The sequence below is a fragment of the Lacerta agilis genome, chromosome 2 (assembly GCF_009819535.1).
Source record: "Lacerta agilis isolate rLacAgi1 chromosome 2, rLacAgi1.pri, whole genome shotgun sequence".
Classification (NCBI taxonomy): domain Eukaryota; kingdom Metazoa; phylum Chordata; class Lepidosauria; order Squamata; family Lacertidae; genus Lacerta; species Lacerta agilis.
Window position 1 is genome coordinate 101,610,408 of NC_046313.1, and position 19,278 is coordinate 101,629,685.

Below are 19,278 nucleotides of genomic sequence, written 5' to 3' on the forward strand. Positions count from 1 at the left end.
TATATAGACTACAACTCCCATCAGCCCCAGCCAGCATGGCCAGTGGTCAGGGATTATGGGAGTTGGATTCCAACATCTGGAGGGTAGCAGGTTGAGGAAAGGTACCCTAGAGAATGAAATATACTTCCCTCCCCCCCCCAAAAAAGATAATATTGCTTAAATAGATATCCCACAACTGAGAACCTACAGTGGAAAGTCTTGCCTTAACATGTTTGTGTTCCACTCCTTGGCTCAGATAAAACACATACTGGTAGGGATTAGAGAAAAGCTTAGGGTTTTTCTAGGTGCTGTTCCCTAAAACAAGACCCTCCCACTTAAAAAAAATTAGCCTTCTCTCATTGCATTGAGTGAAGCTCAGCAGCTATCTCACCATTAAGTCCAGTTAGGAATCTTAAGGACAAGTCATGCTGGATTGGGCTAGGGGCCAAATATGTGTTTTGTTTTCTCATTTTGAATTTCTCTGTTGCAAACCGTCTGGGGTGAAGGGTGATATACAAATTTAATAAATAATAAAGATAAAAATCTTCTGTTTCCAGAAGCAACCAGCCAATCAGATGCCTCTTAGGCAAGAATTGGGAATGTTAGACTTTGACTTCCATCAGCCCCAGTCAGATTGGCCAATGGTCAGAGAAGATGGGAGTCTAACAACATCTGGAGGCTCCCAGCTTCTCCTACTCTATGGGTTCCTAACCAGAGCATTAAAGCAATAGGCACCCACTTTGGTTGCCCTTCATATACGGTACTTGATGGTATACTGCTCCCTGCCCCTGTAGATGGGATTCCTCCGTTCTTGCAAGCACGATAAATATTCAGTAGTTGCACACTTGGTAGAAAAATGTCAGGATCTTTCCAAACAAGCTAATACACATCTTGCACTCCACAGGGATACACCTATCCACTTCACTGCTGTGCCCAAATGCATCCGTTCACATAGTCCAGCTATCCTGTGCCATCACAGCTACTGGGAGCAGGCCGGCCAGTGATGGATCACCTGGGCTGCTTGTCCAAAGTCCCAGCACGGAGCCTTCATGTCCATGCATTCCTCCACCCCCATCGTTCTGCCCGGACACTGAGGTCCAGCGCCGAGGGCCTTTTGGCGGTTCCCTCACTGCGAGAAGCAAAGCTACAGGGAACCAGGCAGAGGGCCTTCTCGGTAGTGGCGCCCGCCCTGTGGAACGCCCTCACATCAGATGTCAAAGAGATAAACCGTTACCTGATGTTTAGAAGACATCTGAAGGCAGCCCTGTTTAGGGAAATTTTTAATGTGTGACATTTTAATGTATTTTAAGCTTTGTTGGAAGCCGCCCAGAGAGGCTGGGGAAACCCAGCCGGATGGGTGGGGTACAAATAATAAATTATTATTATTATTATTATTATTATTATTATTATTATTATTAACTTCCTGGAACCACACAGGGCCCCCAACGCAGCCAACTTCTGAAAGCGTTTCCTCTCAGGAATCTACGGAAGGGCGAATGCTGGTCCCCGTCAGCTCAGCTGTGTGTCGTCAGACTGGAGAAGGCAGCAGTGGTGGATATTGCCAGCTTGGCTCCTTTTCCCGGCAGTCCCGCACCACATCCTCCAGTCGCTTGCTGATCCACACCGCATGTCTCCTTAGGCTGTTCCTCTTCTCCTGGCTCACACCGGGGCCAGCCAGCGCTAGCAGGAAGTTGAAGAGCTGCGACGGCAGAGAGTACACAGGCCCCGAACGGAAAAGCGCAGGGATCTCGTCCGCAGGGAAGAGCTCCTCAAAGCAGGCAACTATATACCGGTCCCTGGATTTACCAGCCAGGAAGTCTGGCAGGATGCAGTTCAGGGAGGCCAAGAAAGTGCTGTCAGGCTTGGTGGCCAGCAGCCTGTCTTGATGCTCCCAACCCAGCCACTCCGAGCAAGCAGCTTTGGCGCCGCGGGAAAAAAGCAGCACAACGGCTCCGCCTTCTTGCAGGACCCGGTGCCGCTGAGCATGGAGCCACTGCATGGGCCCCAGGGATCTCAGCTCCCCGCGGCTCCACAGCTCCAGGGATACAGCCAGCTGCAGCTGGGCCAGTGCGCCAGCCAGGGTGCCCACCAGGCGCTCAAAGCCAGTGTGGTCGGGAGAGTAGAGAACGAGGATGTGCCGTCCCCGAAGCGCTCCTGGGAGAGAAGAAAGAGATGATATGTAGTGACGGTGCCAGGCGAACCTCGGCATACACCACGGCTTGGTGTTCCATAGATAATGATCAGCCACTTGCGCACTTTGCCATGCCAAAGCTCAGTATGACCAAGGCCGAACTTCTCATCCTAACTCTCAAACAATCGTCAAACGCTCTCTTTTTCTATTGGGAGAATGTGGGTCTCCGGGACTCTTATCTATGGCCCTCGGGACTCTCCTCTCTCTGGCCCTTCCATGCGCCTTCCTGGAATTCTATCAATGTTTGGGTGGAGACCATGCTCTCCTGTTCCCACTACAAATATTAATTTACTTAGTAAATTGCACAACCACTTATCACTGCTCTTGTGAAGGGTCACTGGGCTGACTATGCAAACGTAACAGCTCTAGGTGAAATTGTTGCAGCCCGCACCTTTCGCACTTAATTGCCGTTCAACACCACTTTGAACTACTGTTTCCTTCCTTCCAGTGTGGTGTAGTGGTTAAGAGCAGTAGACTTGTAATCTGGGGAAGCGGGTTCGCGTCTCCGCTCCTCCACATGCAGCTGCTGGGTGACCTTGGGCCAGTCACACTTCTTTGAAGTCTCTCAGCCCCACTCACCTCACAGAGTGTTTGTTGTGGGGGAGGAAGGGAAAGGAGAATGTTAGCCGCTTTGAGACTCCTTCGGGTAGTGATAAAGCGGGTTATCAAATCCAAATCCAAACTCTTCTTCTCTACCCATGTGTGTATACACCAGCTGAGAATAACACTTTGTGCATCTGACAAAGCAGCGGACTCTAGTCCATGAAAGCTGACACCGAACTATATTTGCTAGTCTTTACATGCTGTGAGACCCTTTGTTGTCTTACCTCCAGAACTGTAATCTTCTTTCAGGATCCTGAGCCATCCTGTGGGGGGGGGGGGGAGGGATGTCACAGAGAGCTCTTCAACCAAGAAGACAGGCATGCATGAAAAGAAAACACCCTGCTGGAAGGCAACTCTGAGTCATGACACGCCTCCGAAAGGAAACAGAGTGAAGTGGCTACATAAACTGGTAGCATTTTAATCTGTAAGAATGCCTAAGACCGCCCTTAGGGTGTAACACTTTTGAATGCTTTCCTCCATAAATGACACGGCTATGCTACAGGAGGGGTCAGAAGAGGGTGCTCTACCCCCCAGCTGATCGCAAGGCAGCAGGGGAGTGCTGAAAAAAGCACAGAAATCAGGGGGGGGGGGAGAGAAATTTGGCTCCGTTCGCATGAGAACCAAAACATCGCTATCCTTCAAAACTCACACTTCTCTGAATTTTGTGGTGCATTCTAGTAGGGCTTGCAATCATACATATTTTAGGCCAAACTGCATACAAATATGTGTGCAGTAGGAGAAATGCACACGGAAATGCTGGTGAATTTCTGTGACTTAGAAATAATGGTGCATGGAAATTAATACTAGAAAAACAGGGAGCTGGAGAGGAACTGATAAAAGATTCATCCATCCCTGTTGGAGAGGTAAGGCAGGCTCATAATATCGGAGCGGGTGAAGCAGAAGCTGTGATGAATGCGGGGAATACAGGAGACAGATCAAAAGGGATAAGCAACCGTTGTGGGTAGCGCATTGGGAGCCACAGAAAGTCTGCCTTGTACCTTTCAGTGCTTCTTTCTTGAGCAGCAGCACGAGCAGGATAGAGCAGGTGGCCAGGAGAGCCATCATCCAGGCCAGTGCCCAGCGTCTTCGGAAATCTGCACGTAAAGCATGGAGGGGAGAGGGAATCATTGGGTGATCTTCGGTTCCCATTCCTGCAACGTGTGGCCCTTTCACCCTCTGCTCAGTGGCTGGCAATTTCCCCCAGCCCCAATGGTTTTAAGACTGAAGAATGCAGCCTCCCAGTCCAGACGTATTCTTTAAATACTGCGCTTGTCTCGCTGGAATTGGGGACCAAGTCAAGTCAACAACCCTATCAGGCTTGAAGGGAGAGAGCACTTATCCGCACTTCTCCTTGCCCTGCTGCTTTCTCCTGGGGAAAGCTGCTCTTCAGTGCTCGGTCGGAACAAACAGAGATTCGGGTTTTCTGTGGATTGACGTTTGCTCCAATTTAGCACTAAAGAGCCGTTTTTTTTCCTGGAAAGCAGCGGAAACCATTTGGACACAAGGCACAGGACAAGTGTGGATGAGCTCTTAGTTGTGTGGTTTGTTTAGTGAATATCCAATGACTACATCCTCCTCCACCTCCCACAAACTGGGGTTTGTGTTCTTCAAGCTATGCAAGCAGCTGGAAGAGGACCAGGGTGGTGGGCGGCAGAGGGCAGAGAAAGAACTGTGAGTGGAGAGGTGTCCCAGTTGTCATCCTTTGGAAGCTCCTGGGAAAGTCATCCAAGCAAAGCTGATATGACATGGAACTGGTTCTGTATGGTGGATCCTGATTCATGCCTGCCTATAAAAGTGAGCCTGGAGCAAACATCTAGGATGTTGCCAGCAGGTTCCAGGAACTCTCTTTGTTGTGACATTTTGGGGGGAGAATTTGTTTGAGCCCAGGGCAACAGCCTAGGTGGAGCTCTGGCTGAGAGCCAGAAAGCAGAGAGGAATTGAGTGGGAAGGTGTGTCAGAAGGAGAAGGGATTGCTCTCTGTTTACATCTGTTAGTAATTTGTGTTAATGATTTTGTCACGTATTTTTGTGACAGCTGTTGCTTTAACAACTAGGCAGAGGAGGGCCTTCTCAGTGGTGGCACCCTCCCTGTGGAATGCCCTCCCTTCAGATGGCAAGGAGATAAAGAATCACACAACTTTTAGAAGTCATCTGAAGGCAGCCCTATATTGGGAGGTTTTTAATGCTTGGTGTTTTTATTCTGTTTTAGATATGCTGCAAGCTGCCCAAAACCAGATGGGTGGGGTATAAATAGATGGTTGTGGTTGTTGTTAGCTTTCTGTACCCCACTAAAACGGATTTTTAGATATGAAGTGGTAGAGAAATGGTCTAAAAACCCATCCATCCATCCACCCCTGTGCAACCTCTATTCCCCAGTTGCCCTTGGAGGAATTCAAGGTCAACTCTCCTCCAAGGAGACATCCCTGTGCACTCACACTTCTGCAGTGAACAGGCCCAGAGCTCGTGGTTCTCACCGTCCTCTGAATGCCACACCTGTAAACAAAGACAAAAGAACAGCTGGCTCATGGTCTTGTTTGCCTGGGAACACAGAGTCGCACAGCTAGCCTGGCAACTATCTTAGGCCACTTCCACTTCTGGAAATGAATGTTTATTAAGCATTCATCCTGGTTTGTTTGCACAATGTCTTGGAGGTAATATACAATGCCTGCTCTTTATTGAGCAGAAGCTCTGCCTTGTTTGCAGGGAGGTTATATAACAACCTCTGTTTATTGAGAGTTTGTCCTCATTGGTTTGTGTGGAAGTGGCCTTCCAGATGTTGCTGAACTACAGCTCCCATCATCCTTGACCATGTTGGCTGGGGTTGATGGGAGTTGTAGTCCAGCCAGAGAGCCACAGGTTAGCCACCGCAGGTATGGAGCATTTAAAGCACTTCACACATCAGTAATGCTTACAGCAACCTCTGCAAGGCACTGCATTATTACTGCACCATGCTGCAAACGAGTTGTGGCTAGCTCAAGGCCACTTACTGAACCTATTAATAGGCGAGGAAATCTACTGGCTACCACACTACAGGAGCTTTCAACCTTTTACTGAACAATGCCCAAAGGAGGAGGTTACATCTCTAAGGAGATTGTTCCAGCACTGGTTATAAATTATATACAGCCATACCTTGGGTCTCAAATGACTTGGCTCCCGGGATCAAAACCCAGAAACCGAACGTCCAACAGGGCTTCTGCGGCTTCCAATTGGCCGCAGGAGCTTTCTGCAGCCAATCAGAAGCCGCACTTTGGTTTCTGAACGTTTTGGAAGTCGAATGGACTTCCGGAACAGATTCCATTCGACTGTACATCGAAGGCAATTCACCAAGATGCCTGGGACAGCCATCCATCATAATCCTTAGGATGCCCTTGAACTGGGAGTGTTGGAGTACAAAGATACCTGTACAATGAACCAGCAAACTACACATCACAGCCTCTGAGTGGGCAGCTTATTATCTTCAAGCCCAGCCTTGACCACACCCAGGATGACAATTGGATCCCCTCAGCAGGAAGCAGCATAAGAGGGCTTCCTGTTCAAGATAAGCCTTCCTTGACCAACTGGATCTTCTGGCGTGTTCCTGTATCCAGGGCCGTCTTAGAGGGATCGGCCACCGTGGTGCAGCGATCCCTCGGCGCCCCCGGCCTGCTGCCTCTCTGCCCGCCTCCCTCCCGCGCTGGCCGCCCCTCGGGAGGGGGGGTGGGCGAGCGGGGGATGAGGGGCGTGGCGTTGGAGTGGGCGCTCGTGCGCCAGCGGGCGAGGGATAAGGGGCGGGCGGGCGGGCGCTCGCGCACCGTCGGGCAGGCGGGCTGCAAGCCGGCCGCCCTCGCCCCCCGGAGCCCCAGTTGGAGTGCTGGAAAGGCGTGCAAAGCCGGCCGCCCTCGCCTCCCGGAGCCCCAGCCCGCCTGCCCGTGGGGGTGGGGGTGGGTTGGGGAGGGGAGGGGGAGCCCGGTATGCCGGCGGGCTTGCGGGGGCGCCCCTGGGGGGCCCGGCACCCTGGTGCGCCGCGCCACCAGCCCCTATGGATGAGACGGCCCTGCCTGTATCCCTTCAGTCCTGACTTCTGGCTTGCATCTTGATCCTGCTAGTCCCTCAGTTTTGACATTCATGCACAACTCCTGGCTCATCTCAGATTGCGTCCCATGGCTGAGCCCCGATACTTCAACCACCAGCCAGCGGCGTGTGGTCAGTGGAGCAGGGGGACCAGGCTAGTCACTCCCTAAAGGCTCCGAGAGCCCTCCTACCACTTCCCCAAAGCCCTCCCATCTTTGGAAGGAGGCAGCCCGGCTTCAGTATCCTGTGCCTCCTTCCCAAAGCCCAATGAGCTTCTGTCCAGCTTGGGGGGGGGGGAGTGTGACACTCACACGTGCAATGTCGGGATGTCACGCTGTCATGCGTGCAACGCCAGCCCCCTCCCCCAATCACCCTTGCAAGCTGGTGCCTCTGGCCTCGTTCTCCTAAGAAAAATATCACTGCGTGCCACTGCCACCAGCAGCCATGAATAGATAGCAGGAAATATTTCTGCTTCCTCTTTCTCCATGTGTCTGTTTAGGAGGATACAGCCTCCACAAGGGATGTATTGGAATAGATGATACAAGTTGGGACCAGCAAATAAACTTTGGCTCATGGGAGCGGGGTGTGTGGCCTTCAAACCTCCCTCTTCTAGGGCTGGGAAGATGCCCAGAGTGTAAAAGCCTCCTCAACTGAGGGTTTTAAAGGCACAGACTGGGTCGGTTGGCAGGAGCTAGCCCAGGCATAGGCAAACTCTGCCCTCCAGATGTTTTGGGACTACGATCCCCATCATCCTTGACCACTGGTCCTGTTAGCTAGGGATCATGGGAGTTGTAGTCCCAAAACATATGGAGGGCCCAGTTTGCCTATGCCTGAGCTAGCCCAACCTGTGCCTTCCAATGGTCTCCTTTCTCAGCAAGAGGCTGCTTGATGTGGGCATAGGATTCAGCAGCTACTGCACCAGTATAAAGCCAAGGAATCTCTGTCCCTGATGTAGATAAGATGGTAAACAGGTTTCTGCACACCTGCAGCCATGTCACAAGCTGTGTACACGGCCCAAAGCCTTTGTCCTATGATCAATCGTTAAACCAGTGTGTGTTTAAGATAACCTCACAAACCAAACATCTCTAAAGAGTGCCAAAGTATGCATTAAAATACCTAGAAGGAACAAGGTGTTTTTATAAAGAATGATACGGCTGGAGCAATCAGCCATTAGCCAATGACTAACAAAAGTAAAAAAAACAATGTTTCCAGTGACTCCATCAGGGGAGAAGGAAATTGCAAAAGAGCCTCCAGATTCTTAGCATTCTGTGAGAGGGCTTCAAGCACATGCTGGAAATTTCAGTTTGCACAATTAAGAGTGGGTTAAAGCACTCTGTCTCTCTTGTGCTACAAATCCACTTTAAAAACAAACAAAACAGTTTTTTGTGGTTTGAAAAGTGATGTGGAGATGCACTGAAAAGGGGTGTGTGTGTGTGTGTGTGTGTGTGTGTGTGTGTGTGTCAACGAATGACCCGTGGGAAAATGTGTAAATCTGAACGAATGCTCGCTGTCATAAGGCTGCCCCAAGCAAATAAGAACACATGCATAATCAAGACCAGACAGAGGCTCCCTCCAGGCACCCTGATTATTATGCATTCATGGAGGTTCATTTGTGCAATCCTGCTTTCAGTACTCTTTTTTGAGCCTGCAGAAGTTTCAGGGCGGGCATACGGTTTCCAATCAGTGCGCATCCCGTGATTTTCTGCTGTAGCTTTCTATACCACAAATGTCTGACATGGGCGAGTCCCATTTTTGTTACACTCTAGTGTAAGAGCAACCCTCCTGGTGGCAGTAATGCGATAACACTGGGAAAGAAGCACCAGCCAATAAAGTGGAATGCTCTGTGGAAGATGGACTATAAGTCCATCATGAATGCATTAGGATGGAGTCCATGACATGTTGCAGAACATACTCGCAAAAAGAACCACTGGCCTGAAGGGTCATAGAATCATAGAACTGTACAGTTGGAAAGGAGCCCAATGGTGATTTGGTCCAACCCCCTGCCACACAGGAATCTCAGCTAAAGCATCCAGGACAGTCTCTGTGCAAGCAAACCATGGTGTGTGCTCATTCAATAGGTCTTCTGGAGGAGTCAGCTCGACACCATCCAACATGTGGCAATTCCTAAAGGCATGCCCTCCCTCTTCCTGACACCCGTCCCCGCTCTCACCTTCATGCACCCTCCTGACTGCAAGTCTTTCAGCAGGGCGTCCTCGAGAATCCCATTTCCCTGTGGAGAACAGGGAAAAGAAAATGCAATGAGTGCTGAACAGCTACATACCCCCACCCCATAGAACAGCGTCTGAACCATAAAGTTAAAGGGACCCCTGACCATTAGGTCCAGTCGCAGACAACTCTGGGGCTGCGGTGCTCATCTCGCTTTGCTGGCTGAGGGAGCCGGCGTTTGTCCACAGACAGCTTCCAGGTCATGTGGCTAGCATGATTAAGCTGCTTCTGGAGAACCAGAGCAGCACACGGAAATGCCGTTTACCTTCCCACCGGAGTGGTACCTATACCGGAGTGGTACCTATTTATCTACTTGCACTTTGACGTGCTTTGAAACTGCTAGGTTGGCAGGAGCAGGGACCCAGCAACGGGCGCTCACCCTGTCACGGGGATTCGAACCGTCGACCTTCTGATCAGCAAGCCCTAGGCTCTGTGGTTTAGAGCACACTGCCACCCGCGTCTCACATCTGAACCATAGCAGGAGGGTAAAAAGAGTGGCAGTCCAGGCCTTACTGTGCTGGCAGCTTGGGCGATGGGGACCCAGGTACCCTCCTCCAAGACATGTGTAGAAGAGCTCCCTTGGGAATGCTTAGTCTTCCGAAGCAGCAAATGTTGCTCTTTTTTCCAAGTGCTTTCTGTGGTGTCTAGGGGAAGAGAAAAGAAAGCTTCAATAAATAGCTTGGCCACAGGATCAGTCCCCGGGTCTCATCTCCGTTCTTGGGAATATATGAGAAGAGCTCTGATAGTCAAATGGAAATCGCAGGCAGGACTTGAAATATAAGCAAAGGCATGAGAATGATAAAAGGGATGTAATGTAGGACACAGGTTACAGAAATAAGTATTACATTTAAGGCAGCTGATAAAGGATTTGAACAGAAACGTCATGGAAGCAAGGATGCGAAGTCAAAATGTTAAGGGAATGTTGTATTGAAATAGAACTGAATTTTGTTAAATTGTATGAAAATCAATAAAAATTATGGGGGGGGGGAGGAGAGAGAATATAAGAAGACCCTGCTGGATCAGGCCCAAGGCCCATCTAGTCTGGTGTTATAAGAAAAAATCTGCCCTTATTCCCTTATGGGGTACACAAGAGCCCTTGTAAAGTCCTTTGCAGATTCTCCATTGGTAGGAGTAAAAAACAGAGGCCAACCAGAGAAGATTGAGAAGCAAAGCAGCTAGTAAGCTTGATCTTTATTGTTCTGTTGCAACAGGGTACTTTCCTCACACACAGGTGAGCAGGGAAGAACCCCAAACAAAGGGCTGCCTGTCCTTAAAAAGACATTTGCAAAAAATCCCCCCTTGGAGTCCGCCCCACCCCCAGAAAGCTCACACATACATCACAGAAGAGCTGCAGCCCAAAGCCCATCCCTCAGATACATCACACCTGCATCACACAAAAAGGCAGTTATCTGATTGCCTTTTCTCAGTAGCCTGGCCATTCCTTTGAGATGGTAATCTTCTTTAATTCCTGGGACAATGGGAAAAAAACTCCCTCAACCCTCTTTCTTTGCAGGGACCCATTTGGTAAACATTTGGTCAGTTTTTGAGAGTCAAAATGGTGTCAAACCTGTCTTCCTGTGCTGCTTCAAACATGTGGCCTTGTTTGCTTGGAACACTTATGAACTATATATATATATATAACCTTAATTTCTAGCAAAAAAAAATAAATCCTTCCAGTAGCACCTTAGAGACCAACTAAGTTTGTTCTTGGTATGAGCTTTCGTGTGCATGCACACTTCTTCAGATACACAGATATCTGAAGAAGTGTGCATGCACACGAAAGCTCATACCAAGAACAAACTTAGTTTGTCTCTAAGGTGCTACTGGAAGGATTTTTTTATTTTATTTTGCTTTGACTATGGCAGACCAACACGGCTACCTACCTGTAACTTAATTTCTTACAACACCGGTATCCTGTGGCCGACTAGATGCTTATGAAAAGCCTGCAAACTGGACATGAGCACAACAAGCCTGCCATTCCCAGCCACTGCCATTCAGAGGTATGTTAAATACCTCTAGTCTAGTCTAGCCTGGCGCTCAGAGACCACTGTGGCACTCACCTTCCTGCAGGCAGCTTTGGAGGTAGGTGTTTCCGTTGCTCCTGACCTGCACAAAGGGAAAGCATGGGTCAGTAGGAGGTGCTGTCATGCCCTGCCCGTGAGTTTTTCCTGGAGGCACCTAGCCAGAAATGGAAGGCTAAGGCAGATTTGAAAGACATTGGCACGTGGGCTTAATTCTCCCATTGAAACCCATGCAACCAGACATCCTTCTTTTAGCTGGGTTGCGCTCCCTCCTTCATTCTTTGAGATCAAAGCAGTAACAATTTGTTGTATATCGAAGTCGCAAAAAGGAAAATCCATGGGCGTGACACCAGACACATGACACCAGAGGGAGGCTGTGACAAACAGGGCTGTGCCTCTGTGATATCAGTTGCTGCCGCTTCTAACCAAAGCTTCAAAGTCTAGATCTGAAGCCCGAAGGCACTTTGAAGTTATGGCATTTCTCATCCACTGGGCTTAATCCTACAATTCGCACACACTTCGCCTATGAAAGTATATCACATGGAGCTAAACTGGTTAGACATGTAAGGAGGCAAGATCTAGCTGTGTACTAAATTGCTGGTCTGTCGTTCAGCGGCAGAGCCGGGTTCAATCCCTGGCATCCCCAAGCAGAGCTAGGTAAATACACCTGCCTGAAATCCTGGGATGCTGCTGTCAGGCAGTGAAGCCAACAATGAACTAACTAGATGCATCAATGGCTTTACTTGGTAGAAAGCAATTTCATGTGGGCATGTTCTTCTAAGCCAACTTGAGTTTTCTGCTTTTAAGTACAGTGGCCCCTTGGTTCTCAAACTTAATCCGTTCCGGAAGCCGTTTCCAAAACCAAAGCGTTCCAAAAACAAGGCACGCTTTCTCATGGATAGTAATGCAAAACGGATTAATCCGTTCCAGACTTTTAAAAACAACCCCTAAAACAGCAATTTAACATGAATTTTACAATCTAAACGAGACCATCCATCCATCAAATGAAAGCAATAAACAATGTACTGCAGTCACACAATCAATCAATCAATCAGTAGCTGAACTGAGTTCCACATGGTCACGAAAAAAAGAGCCGCAAAAGCAGAAATGCAAAATAAATAGCAAAAACAGACAGACCTCAGCGTAACACTCAAATTGGAAGCCTAACACTAAAAATGGAGCATGTTCAGCTTCTGAAAAGAGTTCGCACTTGCAGTGTTTGGGTTCCAAGTTGTTTGAGTACCAAAGCCGTTGAGAACCAAGGTACCTCATTGAAAAAGAATCCACACGAAATAAAGAGATAACAAGAAAACAGGCCACTGCCTTTCCTTCTTCCCAAGGCGAACACCATCACCGTCCTAACTTGCTTCAATAAACCTACAGCCTCCATTCACAAGGCAGCACCTTAGGACCCAGTCCCAATGGAAAATGGAAACAGAGGGGCACTTCCAGACTGTCACTGTTTTCAGGTGGAGCTCAGTATAACATACTGGCAAATTCAGGTTGCACAATTTGGAAATGCTGCGCAGCAAAAACAACAACAACAACAACCCCATACCCTGACTGGACATTTTGTGATAAGGAAATTGAAGACAGGAGGTGGAGAGATCAGGCCACCTTTACAGCAGAGGTTGGCAATTAGAGTGAACAGGACACTGCCCCATCAAACTCAATCTGCCCCCATCAGCCCCCTGATCTGCAGACCTGCCTGCTTAGAAATAGTCCAGGGGGCTGGCAGCTTCCTCCTCCTCCTCCTCCTCCTCCTCCTCCTCCTCAGTTCAGTTCTGTCCTTGTAGACCCAAACAGGGAGGAGATTGAGGGGCAATACTAGAAGCAGGTGGCTCTGCCTGTCATTGGCTCTTTGGCATCACCTCCTATTGGTCTCTCTGCTTTCTGCCCCCCCTACCAGTCCCCATGGCTGACCAACCACCACTACACCTTTGCCACGTGAAGGAATCACTCTAGTAAGGAAATTTTCTTTGGTCTCTTTCTCTGCGAGTCAGAAAAAAATGAGCTCCAGATAAGAACAGTGAGGAGGGGAGCCCAATTCTGACTTTCAAAATGCCTTAAGAAAGCAGGCCAAAATTATGCAGGACCTCAGGAAGCTGGACAATAGAGGCTTAGTCATTGTTTTTGAATGGGTTGTACCGGTAATTACGTGGCATAGGGTTGGGAGTTAATTATGTGGGTCCTACCTGCACACAGAGGTTGGGGTGGGGTGTCAGTCCTGGGAACTCCTGCGGCACCTAAGAGGTTCGGAAAGAAGAGAACAAGAAGAAGAGTTTGGATTTGATACCCCGCTTTATCACTACCCGAAGGAGTCTAAAAGCGGCTAACATTCTCCTTTTCCCTTCCTCCCCCACAACAAACACTCTGTGAGGTGAGCGGGGCTGAGAGACTTCAAAGAAGTGTGACTAGCCCAAGGTCACCCAGCAGCTGCATGTGGAGGAGCGGAGACACGAACCCGGTTCACCAGATTACGAGTCTACCGCTATTAACCACTACACTCACAGTCACAAAACTCACAGCTCATTTGCACATCCATCCGCGCCCATCATAGCTGTCAAGTTCTCCCTTATTTTAAGGGAAATTCCATTATGCCGAATAGGCTTCCTCGTGAGAGAAGGTAAAACTTGACAGCTATGGCACCCATGTCTTCACCACTACCCCAGCCACTCCCCATCGGAAGGGAACTCCTGGCGCAAATGCCTCAAACCCCTCACGCTTTAGGCCTGCTGTCAGATGCTCTTGGTTTGAAGGGCTGCTTCTTATCCCAGCTCACCACAGTCCCGTAACACAGGAATGAGGAACCAGTGGCCCTACAAATGTTGTTGGACTCCAACTCCCATCAGCCCCAACCAGCAGGTCCAATAGTCTGGGTGTGTGTGTGATGGGAGCTGGAGTCCCAGGACAACTGGAGGGCACCAGACTACCCCATCCCAGCTGCAACACGTAGATGTCCCATTATGTCCACCTTTCCACAGAACGCAGGTGGGCGATCTGCAGCTCTGGGGCTGATGTGGTCCTCAGCCTTACCTCGAAAGCCCTCTGCAAGTGACAAGACTTCTCACTAGGAACTCACTGCAAGCCAAGTTAATGGCAAATCAAACTCTCTTCTTTCTTTCTGAGGCTCGGGAGCCTGCACAGAGTAGTAACTCCCACCTTTCCATCCAGGCCATACCTCCCGAGTTAGTTCTCCAACAACTGGCCTCCTTTTTTTTTTTTTTTAATAAGAATTTATTGGCATTTTTCTATAACAACATATACCCACACCCACACCTACAATTAAACAAATGCAAAACAAATAAAACAAATACAAACAATGTCAAGTTTTCTTATTGCATCTTTCTAGAAAAAAAAAAAAATTCTATTTCCATATCTTGACTATTGACTTCCCCTGCCTTTTCACCTTCGAGTTTATATCCTTAATCTATTTTATAACCATTTCTCCTAAAAAAGAAAAAAGAAATTAAATTCAGTTGTATAATTACAATCAATTATATCTTCAACATTTTACTAAAAATACATCATCATAATAATACCTCGTCATAATTCTTCTTCATTTATTCTTATCGATTTCTTATCTTAATCTACATCTTGATCTCAATCCTCTTAATCCATAAACTTAATCCACTTAAATTCACTTTACTTATACTCCCCCTCACAGATCTTCACAACTCATTCGATCAAATCTATCTCTTCTATCCTTAAGATTGCTGCTAATAACATGATAACTTGAAATATCTCCTTTCATGTTCAAATAAAAAATATAACAGAAAATTGTTGACAGTATTCACCCTCCGATTTCAGTTTACCATATCAGGCTACCTTAAATTTTACTTAATGCTTCACCCCACACCCCCTCTGTCCATTATTCTTCTCCTGGTGGCTTCAGCACTAAACTTCCATGTAGCTTCCCTCTCCAAACGTCCACAGATCCAGGCACAGTCCAAATCTCTCCTTGCCACGAGATCAGAGGTATCCATCTCATCATCTCTCAGCTTCTTCGGTTCTTTGTAACATTTCTTTTCTTCTTGTAAATACCTTAATTCTCTGTCCCTGGCCCCCGAGCTCACACCTCGGGGACTGGATATAAGAAATCTTGACGTCGCCTTGGGGCTGCCACCCCCAGAAAGCGAATTTCTTCTCCGAAGTAGCTCACTCATTTCTCTCCAACTTTGCATCAACCCTCTCAGCTCCTTGGCAAGGCATTCTTCCAAAATGTCAAAAGTTTTAAAAGCCTCCTCTGTGGGCAATTGGTTCCATTTCAGACCCCCACACAAGACTTTGACTTTTCTACAAAGCAGTTCCACCTTCAAGGCAGTGAGTCTCTGTTCATCCGTTAGTCCAGAGTTCAATACCAGTTCAAGGACGAAACCCAACATACTGGCAGAGGAGGAGGAAGTGGGTGTCGTATTTCTACTCCCCTCTTTGTTCGTCGCCATTTTCCTGAGCTGGAGCGCAAATACCGCAACTTTAAATGGAGATATTTTCCTCTAGTTAACTTCCCGAAAGAAAAGTTTGCCAGTCTCATGTGTCGATTTTAAATACATTGTAACCAGTTCTGTAGCAGTAATCACTCAAATTGGTTAGATTCTTGAGCTCGAAGGGAGGGAGGCAGGCTGCCCTTCTCCTTCCCCCCGGATCGTCCCAAAAGCACGATTTCTACTCAAATTCTTTACTCACGACCACCGGGTTCCTTTAGCTCCATTCTTCACAGGTAGAACTTAGACGCTCACCGCGGGCTCTGTCGCCGCATTTGCATCCCGGTTGGGGCATGTCCCCGAAGCCCGGCTCCGGTTGTCCCTTCACCCCCACTCCCCCTTTACAGGGGGAGCGAGGGAAGGGTTCGGAGCCTCCGCGGGCGCTGCCGGGGAGCCCAGGGTGCGGGACGCTCTTCCCGCACCCCAACCGGAGCCCCGCTTTGCGGTAGCGGGGCTCCTGACCCCCGGGATGGACAGGGCGCTTCGGACCCGAAGCAGCCCTCGACCACCCGGCGATTGCGTCGCCGCCGGAAGCCCCAACAACTGGCCTCCTGGGTCACCACCACCTTTTCACTTACAGGGGCCATGTGCCGGATATTTAATTGATCGTGTCTTCGAAAGCACGAAGTGTAAGTAGATAAATAGGTACCGCTCTGGCGGAAAGGTAAACGGCGTTTCCGTGCGCTGCTCTGGTTCGCCAGAATCGGCTTAGTCATGCTGGCCACATGACCCAGAAGCTGTACGCCGGCTCCCTCGGCCAGTAAAGTGAGATGAGAGCCACAACCCCAGTTGTCCGCAACTGGACCTAATGGTCAGGGGTCCCTTTACCTTTACATCACATAAGCAGTCTGAATCCTAGACCCTCCGAGTGTCCCCTTATTTCCCAGGGTTTTACAGAAGCCACCCCAGTTTCTGATTTGATCCTAGAATGTCTTGCTTTCCCTTAAAGGTAAAGGTAAAGGCCTTAAAAAGGTAAAGGTAAAGGGACCCCTGACCGTTAGGTCCAGTCCCGGACGACTCTGGGGTTGTGGCGCTCATCTCGGACGTCCCCTATTTTCATCAGAGTGTATGGATTCCCGAGAGCCAAGCAGATAAGTATGGTAACTATCCAGCCTTTAGAAGACATCTGCAAGCAGCCCTATATAGGGAAGTTTTATGTTTTATTGTGTTTTTACATATGTTGGAAGCTGCCCAGAGTGGCTGGAGCAACCCAGTCAGATTGGTGAGGTATTATTATTATTATTATTATTATTGAATAGGGTGTCCCTATTTTCATCGGAAGAATGTTGGAGGGTCTGGAGACTTACTGGACTCCACACAATCCACTCTTGCCATCTCGTCCCACATCTCCTTTCCCCGCCCCACTTGCTCCTTGCTCTACTCACTTGTGGGGTGAGGGCCAGGTGCAGCTGGGGGTGCAGTGGGTGGCAAGAGGCATGGGGTGCCCCCCTCCAGCAGGGAACCAGCTCCCCTGGGAGGTCACACGGCGCAGAGAGAGAGCAGCTCAGCGTCCCCTCAAAGACTTTAAGTTTCAGACGGCTCTGTTGCCAGGCCCTGGACAAGGCCTCAGCATCTGGAACAGGAAGTCAAGTCTTTGTAATAACAGGCAAGAATGTCCTTCATACACTATTCCAACACATACACACCCTCCGCTCTCCCTCCCAAAGTACACATAACCAGGGCAAGACCTGCTCTGTCAACATGTTCAGGGCTGGCCTAGGACAGTTTGCTGCCTGAGGTGAAGAACAAGATGTCAAAACCTCCCCCCCCCCCGCTTGGTACAAAAAGATGCCTGCTAAATCCTGCTTAATAATAATAATAATAATAATAATAATAATAATAATAATAATTTATTATTTATAACCCCCCCAATCTGGCTGGGTTTTCCCAGTCACTCTGGGCTGCTTCCAACAGAATATTAAAATGCAATAATCTATTAAACATTAAAAGCTTCCCTAAACAGGGCTGCCTTCAGATGTCTTCTAAAAGTCTGGTAGTTTTTTTCCCCTCTGTGACATCTGGTGGGAGGGCGTTCCACAGGGCAGGTGCCACTACCGAGAAGGCCCTCTGCCCGCTTCCCTGCAACTTGGCTTCTCGCAGCGAGGGAACCACCAGAAGGCCCTCGGCGCTGGACCTCAGTGTCCGGGCAGAACGATGGGGGTGGAGACGCTCCTTCAGGTATACTGGACCGAGGCCATTTAGGGCTTTGGCCAGCATCCCTCACCACACCTGATCGTAACAGGTTGGCCTAAGGCAGGCAACAGCCTACCTGAGACACACACACACCTGACCTTCGACACCACCTTGAGACTCCCTGCACTTCAGTGGCTTCCTTCTGCCTGAGGTAGATGTTCCCTTCTGCCTAATGGTATGACTGGCCCAGAAGAACACACCCCAAGGTAATGCTAACATTTTCGCTTTCTGAAATTCTGAGTCTGATGTAGAATGGGTTTTTTTCAAAAACGCATGCATACCGCTTGCAAAGGGGCACAGGTGAGTTCGGGGCGCATCTTCTTGGCTTCCGACGTTAGGCCAGACCTATGAACACAATGCCCAATAGAATAAGAAGTCAAATGCGGGGAAGATGTGCAGTCGTGTGTGTAATGGGGGTTGGGGGGGGAGAGAAATCACTTGGTGAATGGGCTGTGCACATGCAGCTTACCACATGGTATCCTCAGCCATTTATGCTTGCATGTCCGTTCTCAAGGCCATCTGAGTGAAAGTACAGTCATACCTCGAGTTGCCTTGTGACTCGAACCTTTTGGCTCCCGAATGCCGCCAACCCGGAAGTGAGTGTTCCGGTTTGCGAACTCTTTCTGGAAGCCGAACGTCCGACGCGGCTCCCGCAGCCTTCCGATTGAGTGCAGGAAGGTCCTGCAGCCAATCGGAAGCCGCGCCTTGGTTTCCGAACGTTTTCGGAAGTCAAACGGATTTCCGGAATGGATTCCATTCGAGAATCAAGCTACGTCTCCAACTTGTAAATCAGCCCTTAAAGTCCTGGGAATAACCACGGCTCGAACCACAGCACCATTTAGGGACTTGCACCACCAGGTTTGAGGTATTAAAAAAAATGCTCTTACTCATGAAGAAATTGCAAAAAAAAAAAAAAGTACAAGGAGGTCTTTGAATCTCGCTGTGAATCTGTGGGCCTCATGACAGTTAACACCTCCAACCCCTTCACCCTGCCCTCCTGAGTATTGCTACCCTCAAGAGGAATACTTCTGAGCGGGACTTACTCTGATCAATTGCTATATGAAATGATTCATGTATGAAAACTGGGATTAAAATTCTGTTGAAAAATCAGGGTCCTAGTCAGACTTAAACCTTAACCCACTATTTTAGGACATTAGCAGCTGGGCCACAGTCAAATCAAACTTGTCACAGGTGACAGTGCAGGGCGGCAAGCTGGTGCCTCTCCCATCAGCCCCAGAAAGCATGGCCAAGGATGAGGGGTGATGCTGTAATCCAACAATATCTGGAGGACCACAAGTTTCCCACTGTTGTAATAATGTGAGGAAGGGTACGGCTGAAAACATCGCACCTTTAATGCATGCTGAAAGCACCCAGCTTCCTGCAAAGACTCCTGGGAACTGTAGTTAGCTAGGAATGCTGGGTGTTGTGGGTCTGCAAGGGTAAACTACCGTTCCCAGGATTCTCTGGGGGAAGGCATACACTTGTTTAAAGTTAAACGTGCATCAGGTGTATGGCAAGGAAGGAAATTTTGT

General features: G+C 48.9%; 1 protein-coding gene across 1 annotated transcript in view; it reads right to left on the reverse strand.

Moving 5' to 3' along the window:
* Nucleotides 1-1,393: 1,393 nt before the first annotated feature.
* The window catches only part of IL17RC (interleukin 17 receptor C), a 34,704-nt gene continuing 16,819 nt past the window's right edge, over nt 1,394-19,278 (reverse strand). The window contains exons 10-19 of the mRNA XM_033141405.1: nt 18,028-18,091; nt 16,939-17,126; nt 13,265-13,315; nt 11,109-11,154; nt 9,562-9,692; nt 8,993-9,052; nt 5,208-5,265; nt 3,772-3,867; nt 2,998-3,036; nt 1,394-2,133 (exon numbers count right to left, since the gene is read on the reverse strand). Coding sequence (XP_032997296.1) covers nt 1,508-2,133; nt 2,998-3,036; nt 3,772-3,867; nt 5,208-5,265; nt 8,993-9,052; nt 9,562-9,692; nt 11,109-11,154; nt 13,265-13,315; nt 16,939-17,126; nt 18,028-18,091 — 1,359 coding nt within the window. The 3' untranslated portion in view covers nt 1,394-1,507. The remainder of the gene's footprint in view (nt 2,134-2,997; nt 3,037-3,771; nt 3,868-5,207; nt 5,266-8,992; nt 9,053-9,561; nt 9,693-11,108; nt 11,155-13,264; nt 13,316-16,938; nt 17,127-18,027; nt 18,092-19,278) is intronic.